Source organism: Aedes albopictus, unplaced genomic scaffold, assembly GCF_035046485.1.
Source record: "Aedes albopictus strain Foshan unplaced genomic scaffold, AalbF5 HiC_scaffold_479, whole genome shotgun sequence".
Lineage (NCBI taxonomy): Eukaryota > Metazoa > Arthropoda > Insecta > Diptera > Culicidae > Aedes > Aedes albopictus.
The window spans coordinates 3,832-22,969 of NW_026917286.1; the positions used below are offsets into that span (position 1 = coordinate 3,832).

Sequence of the window (19,138 nt, forward strand, 5' to 3'; positions counted from 1 at the left end):
CCATAGGTGTCAAGGAGATATTTGGAATGGGTTGATTTGGAATTCACTATAAGCGAGTGATACGACAAGATTTTGTGAGTGTATTTGAAGAGTATATGCAGATGTGTTCAGTTCATGTGAGTGTAAGTGTTTTAGTATGTTTAAACACCAACGTTGGGAGTGACGTAGCTAAAAAGGTTTTGTCACTCCTTGGGCCATCTTGCTTCAGGGATGGGGCACAGGCATTTACACTGTTTTTGCAAAATTGCCGAATTTCTAATTTCTACAAAATCGTTGACAGCAATAATTTTATAAACAGTTTCAAATAGCTTTTGGTAAACTATGTCTTGATTCAATAGCAAGGACACCATAAATTTCTTCCAAAAATATTTCTATTCACGCCTCATAAAATTCAGCAGTTTTTTTTTTCAAATGTTGCGACGATTGATTGGAAATATGTCCAATTTGCTCTTTGAATACACCCAAACATCACTTCTCACAACACCAAAAATTTGAATAGACTCATATTTAATTTTGATTGAAATATCACCACAATAGATCTATAACATTTACCAAATAGTCGTCAAAAACTTTACCGTTTCTGTTTTTTAGTTCCAAAAAACCTAGCTTATTGCTTGAGCGAAAATTTCTACAATTTATTTTTTTCCTGCAATGCCAAATTTGAAAATAATTCTAAATTAATTCCTTGAACCACTGATGATCTAAACGTGATATTGTTTTGATTCATGTAAGAGACAAAAGATCTGAAAATAATATTATAAAATTGTTTCTGGAACTTTTGATTGTTCAAACAAATAGCTTGCTGGTTAGAACTTACAAGAGTAAAATAGGTATAGGGTATTGGTTCCCTAATTAAGCATGTGACTCCCATTTTCATCCTACGAAAAACAAAGGATTGAAGGGTTGTTTGTTTTGTTTCATATGTTTGTATTTTTTGTTAGAAGTGAGCACGCATGAAAACAAAAAGACCGGAATCAATCGGTGCCGTAATCGCTTGTTTTCGAATAGGAGGAATATGGGAGCGTGAGAATACTGATGGAACACATACCCTACATATGATGTGATGATGTTCCAAGAGTAAATTTAGGATATTATCATATTATTTTCAATACTTTTAAATATCCCTTATACCATTTAAAAAAATATATCAATATGTGATCTCTACATCAAAATATGCTATTATTCATATTTTTTCTCTACTCAGGAAATGTCCATAAACACACTCAATAAAATTTATTTAATTTAGTGGATATCTGTGTATTTGGTCACTTTTTTTTTAATCAGAGAAATCTTATTTTTTGTAAATGAGAAGATAACATGAGTCTGAGACATGATTCTCAATGCTACAACATATCTGAATCGTTAATAATAATTTTCTGTTAAGTAAGAACAACAAATCAACACAGTCTCAAAAGGCTGTTTTAAAAAAAACAGAACGGATATTGCAACTGTTACTACGCGAATAAACAAATAAGTTAAAACATACAAAGAAATAAAAAAAAACTCAGAAGATTACACACAACATTCGTAAAAAACTAACCGTAAAAAGCATTACAAAACAGCAGCCATTTCGATCAAAGATAATCGAGGATTTCAAAAACCAAAACCACCGAAAAGGGTTTTAAAAAGTTGGAAAATGAAAAATAAAAACAGTTAGAAAGAAGACCGCTCATCCAAAAATATATGTGTACCGAATTGACCTTCCCGTTTTCGATCTCCCATCCCCCCACCCCAACCCGAACTAACCTGCGATCGACTTCTTCTCCTGGTGGGCGTACCGCTCCGGGCGGGTCGACTTCAGGAACCGGCCCGTCGTCTGCGGGAAGCACTGGTACGAGTTGCGCATATAGCGCTCGCGCAGTTCCAGCGCCTTGACCAGCAGGGCCGAGGCCCGTTCCAGATCGTCCAGCGGGACGCCGCTGGTGTCCTCGCCGGAAATTGAGACCCGCTGGAAGTGCGCCACAAAGTCGTGCTCGTCGAAGGGGATCTGCTCGTCCGGGTGGATCTCGGCGGCGACCGAGTGCCGGTCCTGCTCCATGACCCTGTGCGGAAAGAGGAAGAAAATTGGAGATGTGGGGAAATGAGAACGTCTGGTGTTGGTTGCATCGGGGTTGGTGGTGGTGGTGGCGTAATTGCAGGCAATCTATAATTATTTTCCATCGACAAATAAAAAGTGACCTTTAAAGAAAGGTGCTAGATGAGGGACTATCAATCAAGCGGTAATTTACGCCCCCAACCGGTTGACCATCCAAGCCGTCCGTGTGCAGTAGAAAAAGTGATCTCGAGAATCGATTATTAATTGCTGTCTTTTATTGTCTCGTTTCTGGGTTTTATGGGTGATGGAGCTAGAACATGCTCGTTCGAATGTTAATGGAGCGATGGTATTAGTTTGCTTCTTAGGAGACTAATTATGAGGGGTTCAATAGTAAGCAAACACGATGGTGGCTTCGAAAACCTTCATGACTCAAGTTCAATATCCTAACAAAGTTCGGTGTAGATAAGATCAAAATATGTATACGTTTTTCTTCCATAACTGTCTATAGAAGAATACCATTGCACACAGTAGAGCAGTAAATGTATAGTAAATCCCAAATCAATTGTTGGGAGATTGCCTTTGCAGTATTTTTTTTTTCATGGCGTACCCATAACAAAATTTCCATATATTTTATTTCTCTTTTTTTTGCATGACTCGTCGAGAATTCATACTACTTGTTCCACGGGTTTTTAAAATTTCTTACTCAGTCACTTGGCAATTAAGCTTCCATAAAAATTGGAACACATAAATTTTACATGCACTCCAAGTGATAATCGATTGAAAAACTCTGTAATAAATAATACAAGACTCACTTTTTGTGAAAGCTGAACTCTCATATCTAGACATCTAGAAACTAGATGATGTAAAAAATGTCTGATCGTAACGACGTGTACGAATACTGTGTCGTTTAATTTAAGTCAAGTACGAGACACTGCAACAAAGTACAGCGGGAGAAGCTGAAGAAGAAACCGTAGCAGGTGCAGGAGCGTAGGGACACCAGGCCTAGGCAACTTAATAGGGCAGGTGCCAAGCGCGAGAAGGGCAACGGCGCTCGTCATCAAGACTGAACAGTCTAACTCCTCGGAAGTCTTGAAGCTCGTACTCGTACTGGTGAAACGATCCTCGAGCTCAAGCGCGACAAGGAGCGCAAGGGTACCATCTACTACAAAAGTCTGGCGGAAGAGGTCCTTTGCGAGGGCGTTGAGGTGAGGGCTCTTACAGCGAAGGCGACTCTGAAGATGAAAAACCAAGACGAGATCACGGAACGCGGAAGAGCTCGTCACGGCACTGCGGCAACAGTGCGAGGTGCCGGTGGCCACCGCAGCCGTTCGGCTACGGAAGGGCCCAGCAGGGACACAGGTGGCCTTGGTACAGCTATCTGTGGCGGACACTAACACGTCCGTTAGAGTAGGGAAGCTCAAGGTGGGCTGGTCGTCAGTATGCCAACTGACCTTGCACGAGCCACCGGAGGTTTGCTTCAGGTGTCTAGAATCAGGACACAAGTTAAAGGCCCTGACCGGGGCAAGCTGTTTTGGCGATGCAGCGGTCAAGGCCACAAGGCACAAGGCTGCACGAGTCCACCCACGTGTTTTCAATTTGTTCTGGGAAATCCGCGTACAGCAAGTACCCAACGGGAGGTCCAAGGTTCCCGGCCTTCACAAGAGCCACACGCAGCTGAACCTGAAGCACTGTGACTGCAACCCAGCAACTGCTTTGTCAGACGGTTTCTGAGTGGGAGACGGATATCGCCATCATAGCGGACCCATACCGAGTACCCGTCGGAAACGACAACTGGGTCGCGGATGGGTCCAGAAAAATGGCGGCGATATGGACGACTGGTCCAGGAGTTGGTGTCTACTACCTATGAGGGCTTCCTGGTCGCCAAAGTAAACGGGGTCTTTTTCTGTAGCTGTTATGCGCCTCCGCGGTGGCCAATCGAGTAGTTCACGCAAATGCTGGACCGCATAACGACCGTGCTGACAGGGCGAAGACCGGAGGTCATAGGGGTGACATCAATGCCTGGGCCGTGGAATGGGGAAGCCGCTTCACGAACCAGCGGGGTCAGATTCTGCTAGAGACACTGGCCATATTAGATGTCGACTTGGCTAATGTCGGTACCAAGAGTACCGTTAGTCGAAACGGTGCGGAGTCAATTATTGACGTGACCTTCTGTAGTCCTGGCCTAACAAGTAGTTCGAACTGGAGAGTAGACGATAGCTACACTCACAGCGATCACCTGGCGGTTCGCTACAGTATCGACTACAACAACAGCAGGCAGCGAGTAGAAGAAGAGGCGGCTAGCCTAATTCCTCGCAGGTGGAAGACATGCTTTGACGAAGGGGTATTTGGGGAGGCGCTCCGCCGTGAGCAAAACTTACTAAACTTGGTTTAGACGGCGACGAGCTGGTAGCGGTGCTCTCACGTGCGTGTGATGCGACCATGCCTAGGCGAGTCCACCCTAGAAATGGGAGGCCACCGGCTTACTGGTGAACCGACGCGATTGCGGACCTGTGCTGCGCCTGCCTACGGGCTAAGCGGCGGATGCAGCGAGCACGATCTGAGGAAGAGTTAAACGAACGGCGGGTGGTGTTCACCGCTGCAAAAACCGCGCTGAAGACCGAGATAAGAGCAAGCAAAAATGCCTGCTTTGAGTGGCAATACGAACCCGTGGGATGACGCTTACAGGATCGTGATGGCCAAGACGAGACGTGTAATGGCTCCTACAGAGCAATCTCCAGAGATGTTGGATGGGGTCATCGGATCTCCGCGTCATGATCCTAGTCCTTGGCCTCCTTTCGTAGGACAGCCGGGGACTGGGGCTGGCGATGAGGAGAGGGTCACCGATGTAGAACTTGCGGGGATAGCAAAGCCCCTTAGCGTAGGTAAGGCCCCAGGTCCGGACGGAGTTCCGAACCTGGCTTTAAAAGTAGCTATTGCAGAGGACCCCCGGGATGTTCAGGTCTGCTATACAGAAATGCCTGGACGAGGGAGTTTTCCCAGAGGTTTGGAAGTGGCAGAGCTTGGTTCTATTGCCAAAGGCCGGGAAACCACCCGGAGACCCGTCGGCATATAGACCAATATGCCTGATCGATACGGCGGGCAAATTGCTCGAAAAGATCATCCTCAACAGAATGTTGAGGCATACCGAGGGTGTGAATTCGCTACTGTGCAGTAGCGACTCTGGATGTAAGGAACGTGTTCAATAGCGCCAAGGCGATTGCGATTGTAAAAGAGCCTCCCCAGCTATAGTGGCACTGTCCCGGATGATGTCCAATAGCTCTGCGGTGTAGGCCAGTAAGCGCAAGTTTCTGGCTAGTGTCGCCTCGTACTGCATACTAAGATATGGCGGCTCGACTTAGAGCATGGTATAGGTTAATGTGCCTGAGGTTTGCAAGCGCGTACCGTACCGTGTCACACGATGCCTATCGGTATCCTTATTGGGGAGGACATAGAGTGCCTCGAAATGCGCGGCACAAGAGGCATACGCAGGACTGCCAGATTGGCCTCCATGGTCAAATGGCAGCGCGCGTGGGATGGGACAGTTCCACCAAAGGAAGGTGGACCCATAGGTTGATCTCGAGGGTAGATAGTTGGGTTAACAGGCGCCATGGAGAAGTAACATTCCACCTGACTCACGTCCATTCAGGCTATGGTTGCTTTCGACAGTATCTACATCGTTTCGGTCATGCAGGTTTTCCCGAATGTTCGGTTTGTGCTGGTTTAGAGGAAATGGCGGAACACGTTTTGTTCGTGTGCCTACGTTTTCGCACAATGCGTAACCGCATGCTTGTCACATGCGGGGATGACACAACTCCGGACAATCTTGTCCAGGGGATGTGTAGGGATGAGTTTGACTGGAATACCGTTTCAACGGCTTCACCCACGACGTCTTGGAGCTACACAGGAGGTGCCGCGTGGACTCGAAGAATGGCTAGTTCAGACGCCATACAAGAGGTGGTCCAAGGGTTCGGAGTCGGCTACGTAGGCAACACCGGTGCCCTGCGGTCGAAATCGATCCTTACAGCGATTAAGTGGTCGCGGGGAGAACATCATGGTAGTGTTGCTGTCGTGGCTTCGGTTGGGTCCGAGCCCGCGGTTGGATAGGGGTCCTCGGCAAGGTCGGCACGTCCTTCTATGTGCTCGTTGGTTGGGCCTTACTTGCGGGAAAGTCAAATCGCTAAGCACGCGGTATCAGTTCTTGATACTTGCTGTATCAGAACATTGGCTCAGGCGGCACGTTCTCTAGAAAAGTGGGAGTTTTGTGCCTCCATACTGCTGTGCAGTTAGAAACAGGCGTGGTGTCGACCCTGCCTGCCTTCGGAGGACAAAGGGAGTGGACAGGACCACTCGAGAAACTGGATAAGCGCCAGCATGCTACCTTGGTGGACTTCCCAAAGCGAGTTATCGATATTCGTTACTGCAGACTTCGCAGCTAACCTTAAGGGTGCGATGTGCACTAGCTGTTGATGCAATGGCAGGCCAAGAAAGCCCTTCAATTATTAACTGTGGAAGTGCTCAAAGAACACTAAGTTGAAGAGAGGCAGGCCAAGTTCCTGTGGGAACGTAGAGCCACAAAGAATAAGAAGAAGAAGATACGACCCCGTTCTATGGTTGCACAAATTTGAAACAAGATTATAACGCGTTCTATTTATGTTGATACCATGGTAATTCCCATGTATGCAGCCCCCTGGCGTCAATGAAATTTATCGTAGCCAACATCTAACTGCTTTATACTCATATTTGGGCTAATTGAAACGAACGTGTAATCAACAAACGCAGCTTTTGTTTAATGTTGTGAACCACACACGAAAAGCACATTTACAATGCGTGTTTGTTGGGTTGCTTTATTCAACTAATCGCATGCTCCTCTTACCGTACATTAATATTAAAGCGAATTTGAAGTGTTTTGTGATCGTAAGAGGTGGAAAAAATGATTCCAAAAATTGATCAACAAACCAAAATAAACGTTAAACAAAAAATTGTTGATGTTTTCGCATTTGACAGTGGGCGCTATTTACTAGCGCCCAGGACATCCTGTCTACCATGATTCCAATGCATTGATATAGGCCGTGTCGGGGGCCTGCATGTATGCCCTCTGGGAACATTATTCTACTGAGTCCAATGTGGTTTACAATTGATTAAGTCGTTGACAAACAAATTTACCGATTTCCGTAAAAAGTATTCAGGATTTCGAACTTCTGCTGAAGATGCTCATGTTGCGTTCTATTTTTGACCGTACACATTTTGTAATCGTTCCAAAAATAAAACTAGAACTGAATCATTACTGGAGATGGAGTAGACGAACACATTTCAAAGCGTGAATCGTTTAAATTTTAAAGATAATAATTTTTCAAGATCGTTTGAAATAATAAACGCATTAACTTAGAAGACTCTACCCCATTTGGCATAATGCCATTTGGCATAACGCTTTTTGGCATAATGCCATTTGGCATAATGGCCATTTGGCATAACAAGGATTATGCACATTCTTATCAAGAAGGCTGTTCTTCGTATTATGCCAAACGGCGTTATGCCAAATGGGGTAGAGCCAACTTAGATTTTACTAGAACGCATGGCAATACCCCTTGAAATTGAACGACGATTCTCAAACAGTTCCCTTGGAATTCATCTTCGAAGTAAATCCACAATAACAAAAAGAACCGTAATCACTTCATTTTATACATAAACAAGTATTGCGCCATGTTGTAAAAATCTGAAGTTCGTCGTAATCGAACGCAATCTGCACTAGTATTGCAACATGGATCACAGGTTTTTTTTCCTATGCTATAGAGATTTCTTGATATAGATACGATTAACCCTACCAGCATTCACTAAACTTTGTCATTGTCCTGTTCTACACACAAATCTTCACCAAAACGCACGTTTTACAGAAACGGACAACAAAGCTATACTGGATCCCGTTTTCGGCCAGCTCAGTTCAGAACGATCTTGCCCTTCTATCGATCAGTTGCCGCGATACGTAACAAACTAAACTCACTCCACACACAGCTGGACGGACAGAACTCGCTCGCTGGTCACTGAACGTCTCCAGTCCAGTTCCATATCAGCAAGATCTCGCCGATTGCAGCAGTAGGTAGGCAGGCACCCTACTATTTTGCTCTATATTTATAGTTGCTGCCATGCAACTATCATTGTTTGTAAACGACGCCTCCGCGAGCCGAGGCCGGTATGCAGCTTCATGCCACCTGTTTTCGAATTCCCACAGATAAAGCTAATTGGATTGAGCCACCCACCAACCTGAGTAAATCGCGCTCCGAGAGCCATTTCTTGGTATCACTGGCGCTTCCCAGCATGATGTTCGCACAACAACTTGAAACTTCCTAAGACTTTTCCACCTCCGTTCGCGGGAACCACTCGGAACCTAATGGCGAGTCCCGTCCTGACCGCGGCACCGTCACCGACCAGGATTACAAAACAGAAAAACGCAACAAAAATCGATCCGACAAAGACAAATTCAAATACGAACCGGGAGCTCTTCTTCCGTTCCGTGCACGACAAACGAGAGAGAGAACGGTCTATCCACTTAGCGTTTTCCGTTAATGCGGTTTATTGGTCAACAATCAATCAATTCAGCGTGTCACGCACCTCTCGACTCGATTCGACTCTACTCCGGGCGGTCGCGATCTATGGAACACTGCTAACTAGTCAGTATACCTACTCCGGTAATATCCGATGATGAGCGAAAGCTCCACAGGCGGGCTCGGAGGTGTTAAATTCAATTACCTCGGTGCGTTGCCGATGACTTCCGTCGCGGCTGCCGGTCCGGTACGCAACACCGGCAATGAATGTTGTAATATTGCAGAAATTGAGGCTTTACCGTCAGTTCCACGCTAATACATTTCTACTCGTACTGTTTGTGATGTGCCGGATGTGCCGCCAGACAGATTTGAGATTTTAGTTGGCTATTCAAATCGTTTCCTGTTAACAGAGAAATCTTTTTTCAACCTGCAATTCTCAAACATTTATTTCAAACTTTGTCCCATAGAAGCAATAAAGTTTCCGACCTTTCAGTCGAAGAAACCCGAACGGTGCGTAGCCAATTATTAGCGTGTGCCAGGTTGCCATTCACGTGTGTCGACGGATGCGCCGCCCGGCGGTAAATATGACACCCGTATTAGCTGATATGTCGTCATTATCCCCGTGAGTCGTGACTAGGCATAGGGTAGGACGATGCAATGCAAAAATAAACCTCGATTCCCCCGCAAGGAACGCAAAGTGAAGCGGAGGCAAGTGATTTGCAGTTTGTTCTTTTTTTATCGATAGGGAAATGTTTGTTAGTAATACAACCCCTAAACCGATTGTTGTAACATAAGGGAGGGTTGCGAAATGCGATGCCGACCGTAAGGATTATTGGTACATTAGAGGATTCTTGTCGATGTAGGGGTCTGTCGTAGCGTAAACATCATATATGGTTCTATGACAGTAAAATGCGCCAAGGATAATCCACTGTAAACTACATTCGGTACCGATGCTTGCCACCGCACTATGGGGCGGCTCCATACAAACAGGTGGCCAAAAATATGTTCGCGTTAATTTCATAATGTCTTGCTCCTATACGTAGAGTTTATGCCTTAAAAAAATGAAAAACATGTTGAACAGGTTGTTTTAACACGACAGTTTCAAACAGCATGAAATTATAAGGTATTGCATACTTTTAGGCGTTTAAGGATTTCTGTTCCTATTTTCAAAATGTATTCCAATTCGTAAAAACACGCTTCGCTAAGAGATCCAAGACCAGATTTAGACTGCATTATGATTGATCTACCGAGAAAATGGGCCATGACGACCTAATGTTTCCTCAGAGGTAAGGTACACCGGGGCAAGTTGAAACAGCGGGTTAACATGATGTTATCTAATGATGGTTAGCAGCTTGAATGCCATAACACATAGTTTTTGATTCAAACAATCTTTCGGCGAAAGAAAAATTTCAAAATTGTATTGAAAACTATTTCAAAACATTGTGTTTCATTTTGCCCCACCTGTTTCAACTTGCCCCGGTGTACCTTAGTTGATTGTCAATAGGATGTTCTACGACATTACACTGAAATAAATTTTGTTGTCGTTTCCACCGAATTCATGGTAAAATTAAACAATTTTCAACCGAATGCAAAATTCTGTTAATTGTACTGAAACATTGTCAATATTACCATGCGTGAAGTACCATTGACTAAAAACATTCTTGATGTTACTATTTTGACATTGTATTTTTGACCATGTTTATCTAAAACGCGCAACATTCAAGTCTACATGGTCGAAATTACAATGCCCAAATAGTAGAACCAAGAATGTTTTTAGTCAACAGTAATACACGCATGGTAATATTGACAATGTTTCAGTACAATTAACAGAATTTTGCATTCGGTTGAAAATTGTTGGTACAGTTCTTAATTCTACCATGGATTCGGTGGAAACGACAACAAAATTTATTTATTACCCGGAATTCCATTTACCGGAAAACCATTTACCAGAAAGACCATTTACCGGAATGAACCATTTACTGGAAAACCATTTATCGGAAAATATTTTTTCCCTAAATTTGTTTCCAGATTGCAAAGCGATATCCAGACATTTGATCCCATGCACGTATATGACATCCCTATTCCCACCCAATAGGATTGCTGGCAGCCAACATCAATTGACAATGCATTTGGGTTCCCTAAACATTAGTACAAGATGCGGGAATCGAAAACGTGACCCTGGTGATCCCATGACTTTTGCACAGGTTATCTTTTGATCCAAACCATGATCCGGTAATTTGGCTGAACACTATTTCGCCATATTATGATTAGCAGTAAATTGATTAACCGACGGAGTTATCATGTAGTGTACATATGTACATGTGAATCATCAACGAGTTTATAAACAATGTGCTGAATGTGATTGCTAATATTTCCAGCAGATATTTGCCCTTCTTTTAACATGTGCTATTCTTTCTAGGTTTACTGTTATGGTCGTACAGTTCAAACTTTTTCCCAGAAATACATTTTCCGGAATAATGTATTTCTCAGAAAATCATTTTCCGAATTGCCCCATTTCCCGAAATGATTAATTTCCCGGAAAGGCCTAGAAAACCTAAGATCTCAGAAGATGTTTTGGTGTTTTTAAACATGATTTGATATTTTGTTTTTTATTTCGATTAATCTTATCAGTTGATGATCAAGTTCAAGATAGTCAAGCCTTAAAACTATATTCTAAATATTGTTTCAAGATTTATAGAACTAGAAATAGATTCTCGGTTCAGCTCACTTAGCAAAGTAAGCAAGCATCGTTGGGCTGAATGAACATTTTTAGGCTGGCAACCAAACTGTACCTTTTCCATATGACATTTTCTTCCATTTCGTCGAAGATAGAAGCATTCATTTATGAAGTTTATAGGCAGTCGGTTTGTTTACTGTATAGGAGATTTGCCCTTCTTCAATTTTTAGACTGTTCTTTCTAACGATTTAACGTTACAGAATTAATTGGCGACCAATCTATTAATTCCATCTAGTGTTTTCCCTTCTTTAAAACATGGGCTGTTCTTTTGACTTACACTGTTATAGAGCTGTTTGGCTACCATGTTGTTTATTGGCAGTTGCTGCTTTAAATGTACAAGTTTTGCCCTTCTTCAATTGCATCAAGTTGCATCGTTGCAAACTTGATTAGCGAAACTATTAACTATGGGACAATGGAAATTCGCGATTTCGCGGAAGCCGCGAAACCCGCGAAATTGGGCAATGGTCGCGAAATTTAAGACATCCCGCGAAATGCCGCGAAATCTGACAAAATTAAGAAAATAACCTCAATATTCCACCAATTTTAAACTTGAAAACACTAATAAGCTGGTAACTTTTAACAATGTTGAGTATTTTAAGATTCCAAGTCCGGCGTACTAAAAGTTTAAACCATTTGACACCTGATTGTTTCCTGATTTTTCATCGAGCTTGTTATTTTTATGTAAGTTTATGATTATTGCTCACAAAATCAAAGTCAATTATTCATTTCGCGTTCAAAATTTGCGTTTTCTTCAACGATATGATCAAATATATGGAGCCGCGAAATTGCCGCGAATTTCACAATGTTGGTCCGCAAAATTCATGAAAATTTGCCGCGAATTTCCATTGTCCCTGATCCTCGGTTGGACTAAGAATTAAACCTCCTGTCTGGATTGGCGTTCAGAAGTAGGAACTCTGTACATGACTTAATATAGACCATATGGTATACAACCCCTACCATGCATAGTTTTCATAAACAAAATTTTTCTGGACATGCACATTTCCGTACCGTCCACCCCCGTTCGTTTGACCGCATCTAATCTGAATTTTTTTTAATTTGAAACCCGCTAATCTGCACATCGTTCAAACTAAAAATTGATCAGGGAACGGGGTGAAACGAAATACAGAATCAAAACAAAACAACAAAAAGGATTCCCATTAGTGTGTTTTTCGATTCCCACAGAGTTACTATGTATAAGTTCAAATTAAAAATGAACCCCGCTAGTTTGCATGAGGTGTCATTCAAACCAACGGAGGTAGACGGCCCAAGTAACCCACTCATCACAGAAGAGTCACGGCAGCGCAAGGTTTTGTTGCGCAGAAGATAGTGTAACTTACTTCTAACATATAAATACTTACTTATTAGAAGTAAGTCGCAATGACTTCTGTGAAACAAAACGCTGCGCCACCGTGACGATTGTATCACATTTCGCCGAAAACCATTTCGCGGAATTCCTTTTCGCGGTGTAACATTCCGCGGAAAGACATTTGGCGGAATGTACCATATCGGGGAATGCACCGTTTCGCCGAAAACCATTTGGCGGAATGTACCGTTTCACGGAAAAATGTTTATGACAGAGAAAAATTTAGTTGATAAAGAGACAACATCATGACGAGATCCAAAATTAATCATCAAGTGGAAAATTAAATGTTTCATATAAATATTTCAATTTTTGTAATAGTAAACTTTGAAAGAATAGCCTATGTATGAAAGAAGGAAAATTCTCTGATAATATAAATTTAACGGTTCTTATTCCTAAAAAGTATAATGCGTAACAATTATGAAAGAGCAGACTTTGATCAGACGAAGAACAAGTTTCCTATTAATAATAACAGCATATGTTTGAAAAATGGAAAAACCTGTGACACAAAAATGAGAATCATTCTTATATCTATTATACAAGTACAAGCTAGCTATATTTATCAAAACAGAGAAAGCTGGTCACTAAGGAGTGTTACTTGGCTGAATGGTTACATTTTCATCCGGTTTATAAATAGGAACATTTTGACTTATGATGCTTTCAATCAATAAGAGTGAAAGTGTGAAGGCTGAGAAGCAGGTTCAGATCAAGAATTATGATGCTGGGTCATTAGGCCGAAGGTCAATAGGCTGAATGGACATTGGGCCGAATAATCATTGGGCTGAAAAGATGTTAAACCAACAACAAGATGGACAACAGGCCTTGAAAGATCTGTCTATTATTAGAAGCAGGAAGAATTAGTTAGTGGCTGGATCACCAAACAGCTCTGTAGTACTGCAACTTTTAAACAAACAACCTTTTCTTAAAATAAGGAAAACTCTTGATGTAGATATCAGTTTGTTCACCAGCAAGCGTTATTTGAAAGATCATCCTTTTTAATTAAGGAGAACAAATCTCCTACGGAGTGAGCAGGGAGACCGCCAATAAATAGCATAACAGTGCAACTCGAAAGAACAGCTCTTGATTTAAAGAAGGATAAGGACAGTAGGATCAACAGCCTAGCTACCAAAAAACTCACTCAGGTGAAGTTACCAGTTTGATTGTCAGCCAAAACTTTCAACAGTGTAACTTGAAAGAACAGCCTTTTATCGAAAGAAGGTAAAACATTCTATAAAGTTATCAATTTCCTCGCCGCAAACTGCACAACACATGGACAGCATTCGTTCGCGAAACAACAACGTTACTGGATAGAACAGTCTGATTTAAAAAAAGAAAAAAATCTCTGATATTGGTAGCAATATAAGCGCTTGAAAGTTCAATTTATGCCCTTTGGCCTGACGTTCAGAATTCTTAAGAACAGCCTGTATCAGATTTAGCATCAGGTAATACAATCGTAGAGCTAAGCTGATTAAGATTGTGCATGAATTTGTTGTTCCATAATTATATGCAAAATATTAAATTCCGCGAAATGGTATTCCGCGAAACAGTACATTCCGCGAAAAGTCATTCCGCGAAATGGAATTCGGCGAAATGGTTCATTCCGCGACATGTTACACCGCGAAAAAAAATTCCACGAAATGGTTTTCGGTGAAATGGTATACAACCACCGTGACCTTTCTGTGACAAGTGTGTTACTTGAGGGTAAATATATTTCCGGTAAATAGTACATTTCGGAAAACGGTTTTCCGGTAAATAGTACATTCCGGTAAATGGTACATTCCGGTAAATGATTTTCCAGTAAATGGCATTCCGGGTATTGGTTTTCCGGGTAATGGTTTTCCGGGTAATGGTATAGAATCCTTTATGTGTCACGATAACGCTGTGCATATTTTTGACATTGATTTGGAAAGATAACTTTAAGTGTGTGGGATAAGCACGTAGAACAACTATAAAAGGTACTCACTTGGCATTCAGCTGCCGCTGCAGCTGCAGCTTGTTCTCGATCTGCTCGATGGGGAATTGTGGCACCTCATACGGTGCGGAGATTTCATTTGGCAACCCGGCGGCGAGGTTCTCCTGCGACAGGCTGAGGGTTCCTCCGAGCGCCGTGGCAACCCCTCCTCCGCCCGCTCCGGCTCCGGCAGCCGTATGGATACCCGGAGATTCATTGCCCTGAACTGCGAAGGAAGATAAGAGAGAAACGAGAAGAGAACATTAGATATCTGACAGTTGGCAATCTATTAAAATTGTTATGATCAAACACATCACCAGCTTCATCGACCGATTCGAAAACATCATTGCGCTTAAGCGTCTCGATTAGCCGTTGATCGCTGAGGACTTGCAACGCGGTGCGAGAATCCTGTTTGTTGAAGTTGACCTCCTTTAGCTTGGGATAGCCTCGTCTATCCATGATGCTCTGGCTGGATGCTGAAGCTGTTCACTTGACTGCTGCTTGACCAGTACTGATTAAGAAGCGGATCTCCGAGTCCGAACGACCACCAGCACAACCGACTGAGAAGTTGATCGGATCAGATTACGACGACCGAGGAGGTGACTTGACCTTCATGTTGTTGTGTGTACGCGGGAAGGGCCCGGGATGCATCTTCATACTACACGAAGATGCTGGATTTGGGACGGTGCGTCAATCGAGAGATTTTTCTTAATATCTGATTCATATTTTTCTACTTCTCCTTAATGTAATGTAATGGACAGAAACTGCTTCTCAGCCTAATATTTTTCAAACATTTCTACACAGCATTTCTACATAACTGCGAACTCTCTTAAGCCAATTGACCAGCATTCGTACATCGTATGGCAGGCACAATGAAGACTAGGAAAATTTCATTACAAAATATTCCTTAATAATAAACATATTACTCATGTGTATTACACATGCCTATAGAATTAAGTTAATCCACGAATAAATATATCCCCAAAAACATCTTCACTCGTACCCACCGAGCTTATTAAAAATGGTCTTATCGACCATTCACAACAGTAGTGAGCTGAGAAGAGTGTTTTCAGTCCACTTTCTCCATCTTCATTCGGAGATTCGTCTGTGTGCATTTCATCAATGGAATTTTTAATCTCGGGAATGCGATTGGCTGGCCATCAGCAGCAGGCTCCTATCGAAAAAAGTCAAAGCGAAAATAATCACAAAAACAAGTTTGTCCCTTTCCCTATATAGGTATACTGCAAACAGAGGAGTGGGATCGTCTTCAATACAAATTTTGTTTTGCGAAGTAAACACATAATACGTTATGCTACATAGAGGCTGCATCAGAAACATGGATGACTAATCAGAAACATTGGGACTGTTCATTATTTGCACTAAGTAACAGACGATGCAAGGCTATCACTGCTTGAGCATGACTTGCGGTTGGATTCAGTGCTGATTTGAGATGTGAAATTGAGAATACGTTGCTCGACAAATAAAACCCCAGATTAAATTATGTTCATCAAGGATTTGACACATTTTTAAATTTAATTAATCTCTTCTATTTAAATCTTCTGTTTTTAAAGGAATTTGTCCTGTGATTCCTCAGAAATTTTCTTCAGTAAATTATTCAGGTTTCTCAATGAATTTTTATGGGATTCCTGGAATCTTCGGAGAGATTCCCTGGAATCTTCGGAGAGATTCCCTGGAATCTTCGGAGAGATTCCCTGGAATCTTCGGAGAGATTCCCTGGAATCTTCGGAGAGATTCCCTGGAATCTTCGGAGAGATTCCCTGGAATCTTCGGAGAGATTCCCTGGAGTCTTCGGAGAGATTCCCTGGAATCTTCGGAGAGATTCCCTGGAATCTTCGGAGAGATTCCCTGGAATCTTCGGAGAGATTCCCTGGAATCTTCGGAGAGATTCCCTGGAATCTTCGGAGAGATTCCCTGGAATCTTCGGAGAGATTCCCTGGAATCTTCGGAGAGATTCCCTGGAATCTTCGGAGAGATTCCCTGGAATCTTCGGAGAGATTCCCTGGAATCTTCGGAGAGATTCCCTGGAATCTTCGGAGAGATTCCCTGGAATCTTCGGAGAGATTCCCTGGAATCTTCGGAGAGATTCCCTGGAATCTTCGGAGAGATTCCCTGGAATCTTCGGAGAGATTCCCTGGAATCTTCGGAGAGATTCCCTGGAATCTTCGGAGAGATTCCCTGGAATCTTCGGAGAGATTCCCTGGAATCTTCGGAGAGATTCCCTGGAATCTTCGGAGAGATTCCCTGGAATCTTCGGAGAGATTCCCTGGAATCTTCGGAGAGATTCCCTGGAATCTTCGGAGAGATTCCCTGGAATCTTCGGAGAGATTCCCTGAAATCTTCGGAGAGATTCCTCTGGAATCTCCGGAGAGATTCCTCTGGAATCTCCGGAGAGATTCCTCTGGAATCTCCGGAGAGATTCCTCTGGAATCTCCAGAGAGATTCCTCCAGACAATCTCTCCAGAAAGCATCAGAGCATCTCTCTAAAGACATTGGAGAATTGGCTCTCTGGAAATACCAGAACAGATCTCCAGAGACTCTTGACAACCTCTCCAGAGATTCTTCCAAACACCCTAGCTTACCGGTTCCCAACCTTGGCTCTTGCGACCCCCCAGTTTATTGACACCCCGCTTTTCGGAGAACATTCGAAGCGTGCCTGCAAGCAGTTAGGGGGTCACGAAACAAAGGTTGGGAAGCTATGAGTCTAGTTAGAGAGTATCTTCAAAGACGCCATAGAATCACTCGAAAGACTCAAGAGAGTCTCTCCGAAGATTTCAAGGACAAAAATCTTCCTTTTTTGCTGGTGTTTTCCCATTTTAACTATAAACAAATAGATTTCTCTGGAATCTCCGGAGTGATTCTTCTGGAATCTCCAGAGAGATTCTTCTGGAATCTCCGGAGAGATTCCTCTGGAATCTCCGGAGAGATTCCTCTGGAATCTCCGGAGAGATTCCTCTGGAATCTATGCAGAGATTCCTCTGGAATCTATGCAGAGATTCCTCTGGAATCTCCGGAGAGATTCCTCTGAAATCTCCGGAGAGATTCCAGAAGCTATGAGTCTAGTTAGAGAGTATCTCCATAGACGCCATAGAATCTCTCCAAAGACTCAAGAGAGTCTCTCCGAAGATTTCAAGGACAAAAATGTTCCTGTTTTGCTGGTGTTTTCTCTTTTTAACTAAAAACAAATATTTTGAACTTTCCAAAATTCACGTTTTGTAGAGTTAGAATTGCTCCAGTTTGAATATCGATTATCATAACGATGAATTTGCATTGGTGAGCTCGTTCTATGTTATTGTTTCACTACAATCAACCTCCATGAATTCCTCTGAATCAAAAACGGGTTCCATGTACACTTATAACTTTAACACCGTTATAACTTTTCTTGCATTCTTACAAATCACTTCTGTATCATTCATTAATCACTAGGTTATCATCATACAGTCGAAAAAGAGAAATATTGTTTAGATCAACCACAACTTCCATAACCACCATCACTCACCTTCCGGCGAAAAATAATCGTTGATCAAAATTTGCGGCGATCGCGGTGAAAGCATCATATCCAACTGATCCAAGGATGAATCCCGGCGAGCGTCAATTTTCAGCAGCATTCCACGGGCACTCATTTTCGGCACTGATATATTTTTTCTGCGACTGACTTCTCGAATGCAATCTATATCTTCACACACTTTTCTTTTCCTCGGACGGACTTCACCACACCTCAGACGTTCGGACGTTCTTCTCTCAGGCACTTATTAATAAATATTGAATGTTTGCGCTCTTCGAACCTGTCTCAAGACTTGGAAAAATTGAAATTGTCACCAGCGAAAAAATGTCGCCCCCTCCATCGTAGTATCAATATCCGATGTGTGCTAATTGATTCGCGGGTAAACGTGAAAATTATATCCTATCCTATCTAAACTATCTAATGTGGTTCGACCAACTCGAGTGGTCACTTTCTTCTACGTGAAATGTTTCGACTTTTGGGATGTAGTTCAATTTCACGATCCGCACTGAGAGGAAGTGGACCTGGACATATGATCGCTTTCGAGTTTTTTCACCCATCAGAGAACATGCATATTGCGGTGTGGTCGTTCGTCATTCTTGACGCTGTTGGTATAAAGAGCGGCATTTGGCAGGTAATTAACTTTTGAAAAGTATTCGAAAATAGATGACGGGAAATTGAGTCACGAGCATCATTGCTATAGATGGGGGCTTAAGTGTCCAACTTGTTTGGTGAAATTGCCAGAATGTCACTCGATCGTGATTTTGAGGGGACTTTCTTCTGGAATTGAGCCAAAACGGAAAGGATTCGGCTTGCATTGAGATGACACTGAAACTATTACGAATGCGATGATTAGCAAATTTAAATTGGGTGGTTGTCGAAATCTAAGATGTGTGAAATTTAGGATGCCCAGACGGGATTCTCCCAGAACCCTGGACGGAATTCGCCCTGCAGAGATTCTCCCGGAATACCTGAAGAGAATCTCTCAGAATCCCT

At 42.7% G+C, this 19,138-nt stretch overlaps 1 protein-coding gene across 2 annotated transcripts; it reads right to left on the reverse strand.

The window, feature by feature from the left end:
• Positions 1-555: 555 nt before the first annotated feature.
• Positions 556-18,430, reverse strand: LOC134284665 (AMP deaminase 2-like). 2 transcript variants are annotated; one of them, XM_062843708.1, is made up of 3 exons: positions 14,940-15,180; positions 14,635-14,848; positions 556-2,042 (listed from the first exon to the last, which is right to left on the reverse strand). In XM_062843708.1, the coding sequence occupies exons 1-3, from the start codon at positions 15,079-15,081 to the stop codon at positions 1,742-1,744; spliced, it is 657 nt and encodes a 218-aa protein (XP_062699692.1). In that variant the 5' UTR covers positions 15,082-15,180; the 3' UTR covers positions 556-1,741. The 2 variants fall into 2 exon arrangements, with proteins under 2 accessions (XP_062699692.1, XP_062699694.1); XM_062843710.1 differs by lacking the exon at positions 14,940-15,180 and adding an exon at positions 18,140-18,430 and having other exon boundaries at positions 1,720-2,042.
• Between the last annotated feature and the right edge of the window lie 708 nt (positions 18,431-19,138).

Excerpts from the sequence above, each read along its gene's own strand:
- LOC134284665 (XM_062843708.1), bottom strand. The coding sequence starts at position 15,081 with ATGGATAGACGAGGCTATCCCAAGCTAAAGGAGGTCAACTTCAACAAA. Across the intron at positions 14,849-14,939 it reads CGAATCGGTCGATGAAGCTG|TTCAGGGCAATGAATCTCCG; the intron begins GTGATGTGTTTG and ends CTTCCTTCGCAG. Across the intron at positions 2,043-14,634 it reads CAGCGGCAGCTGAATGCCAA|GGTCATGGAGCAGGACCGGC; the intron begins GTGAGTACCTTT and ends CTTTCCGCACAG.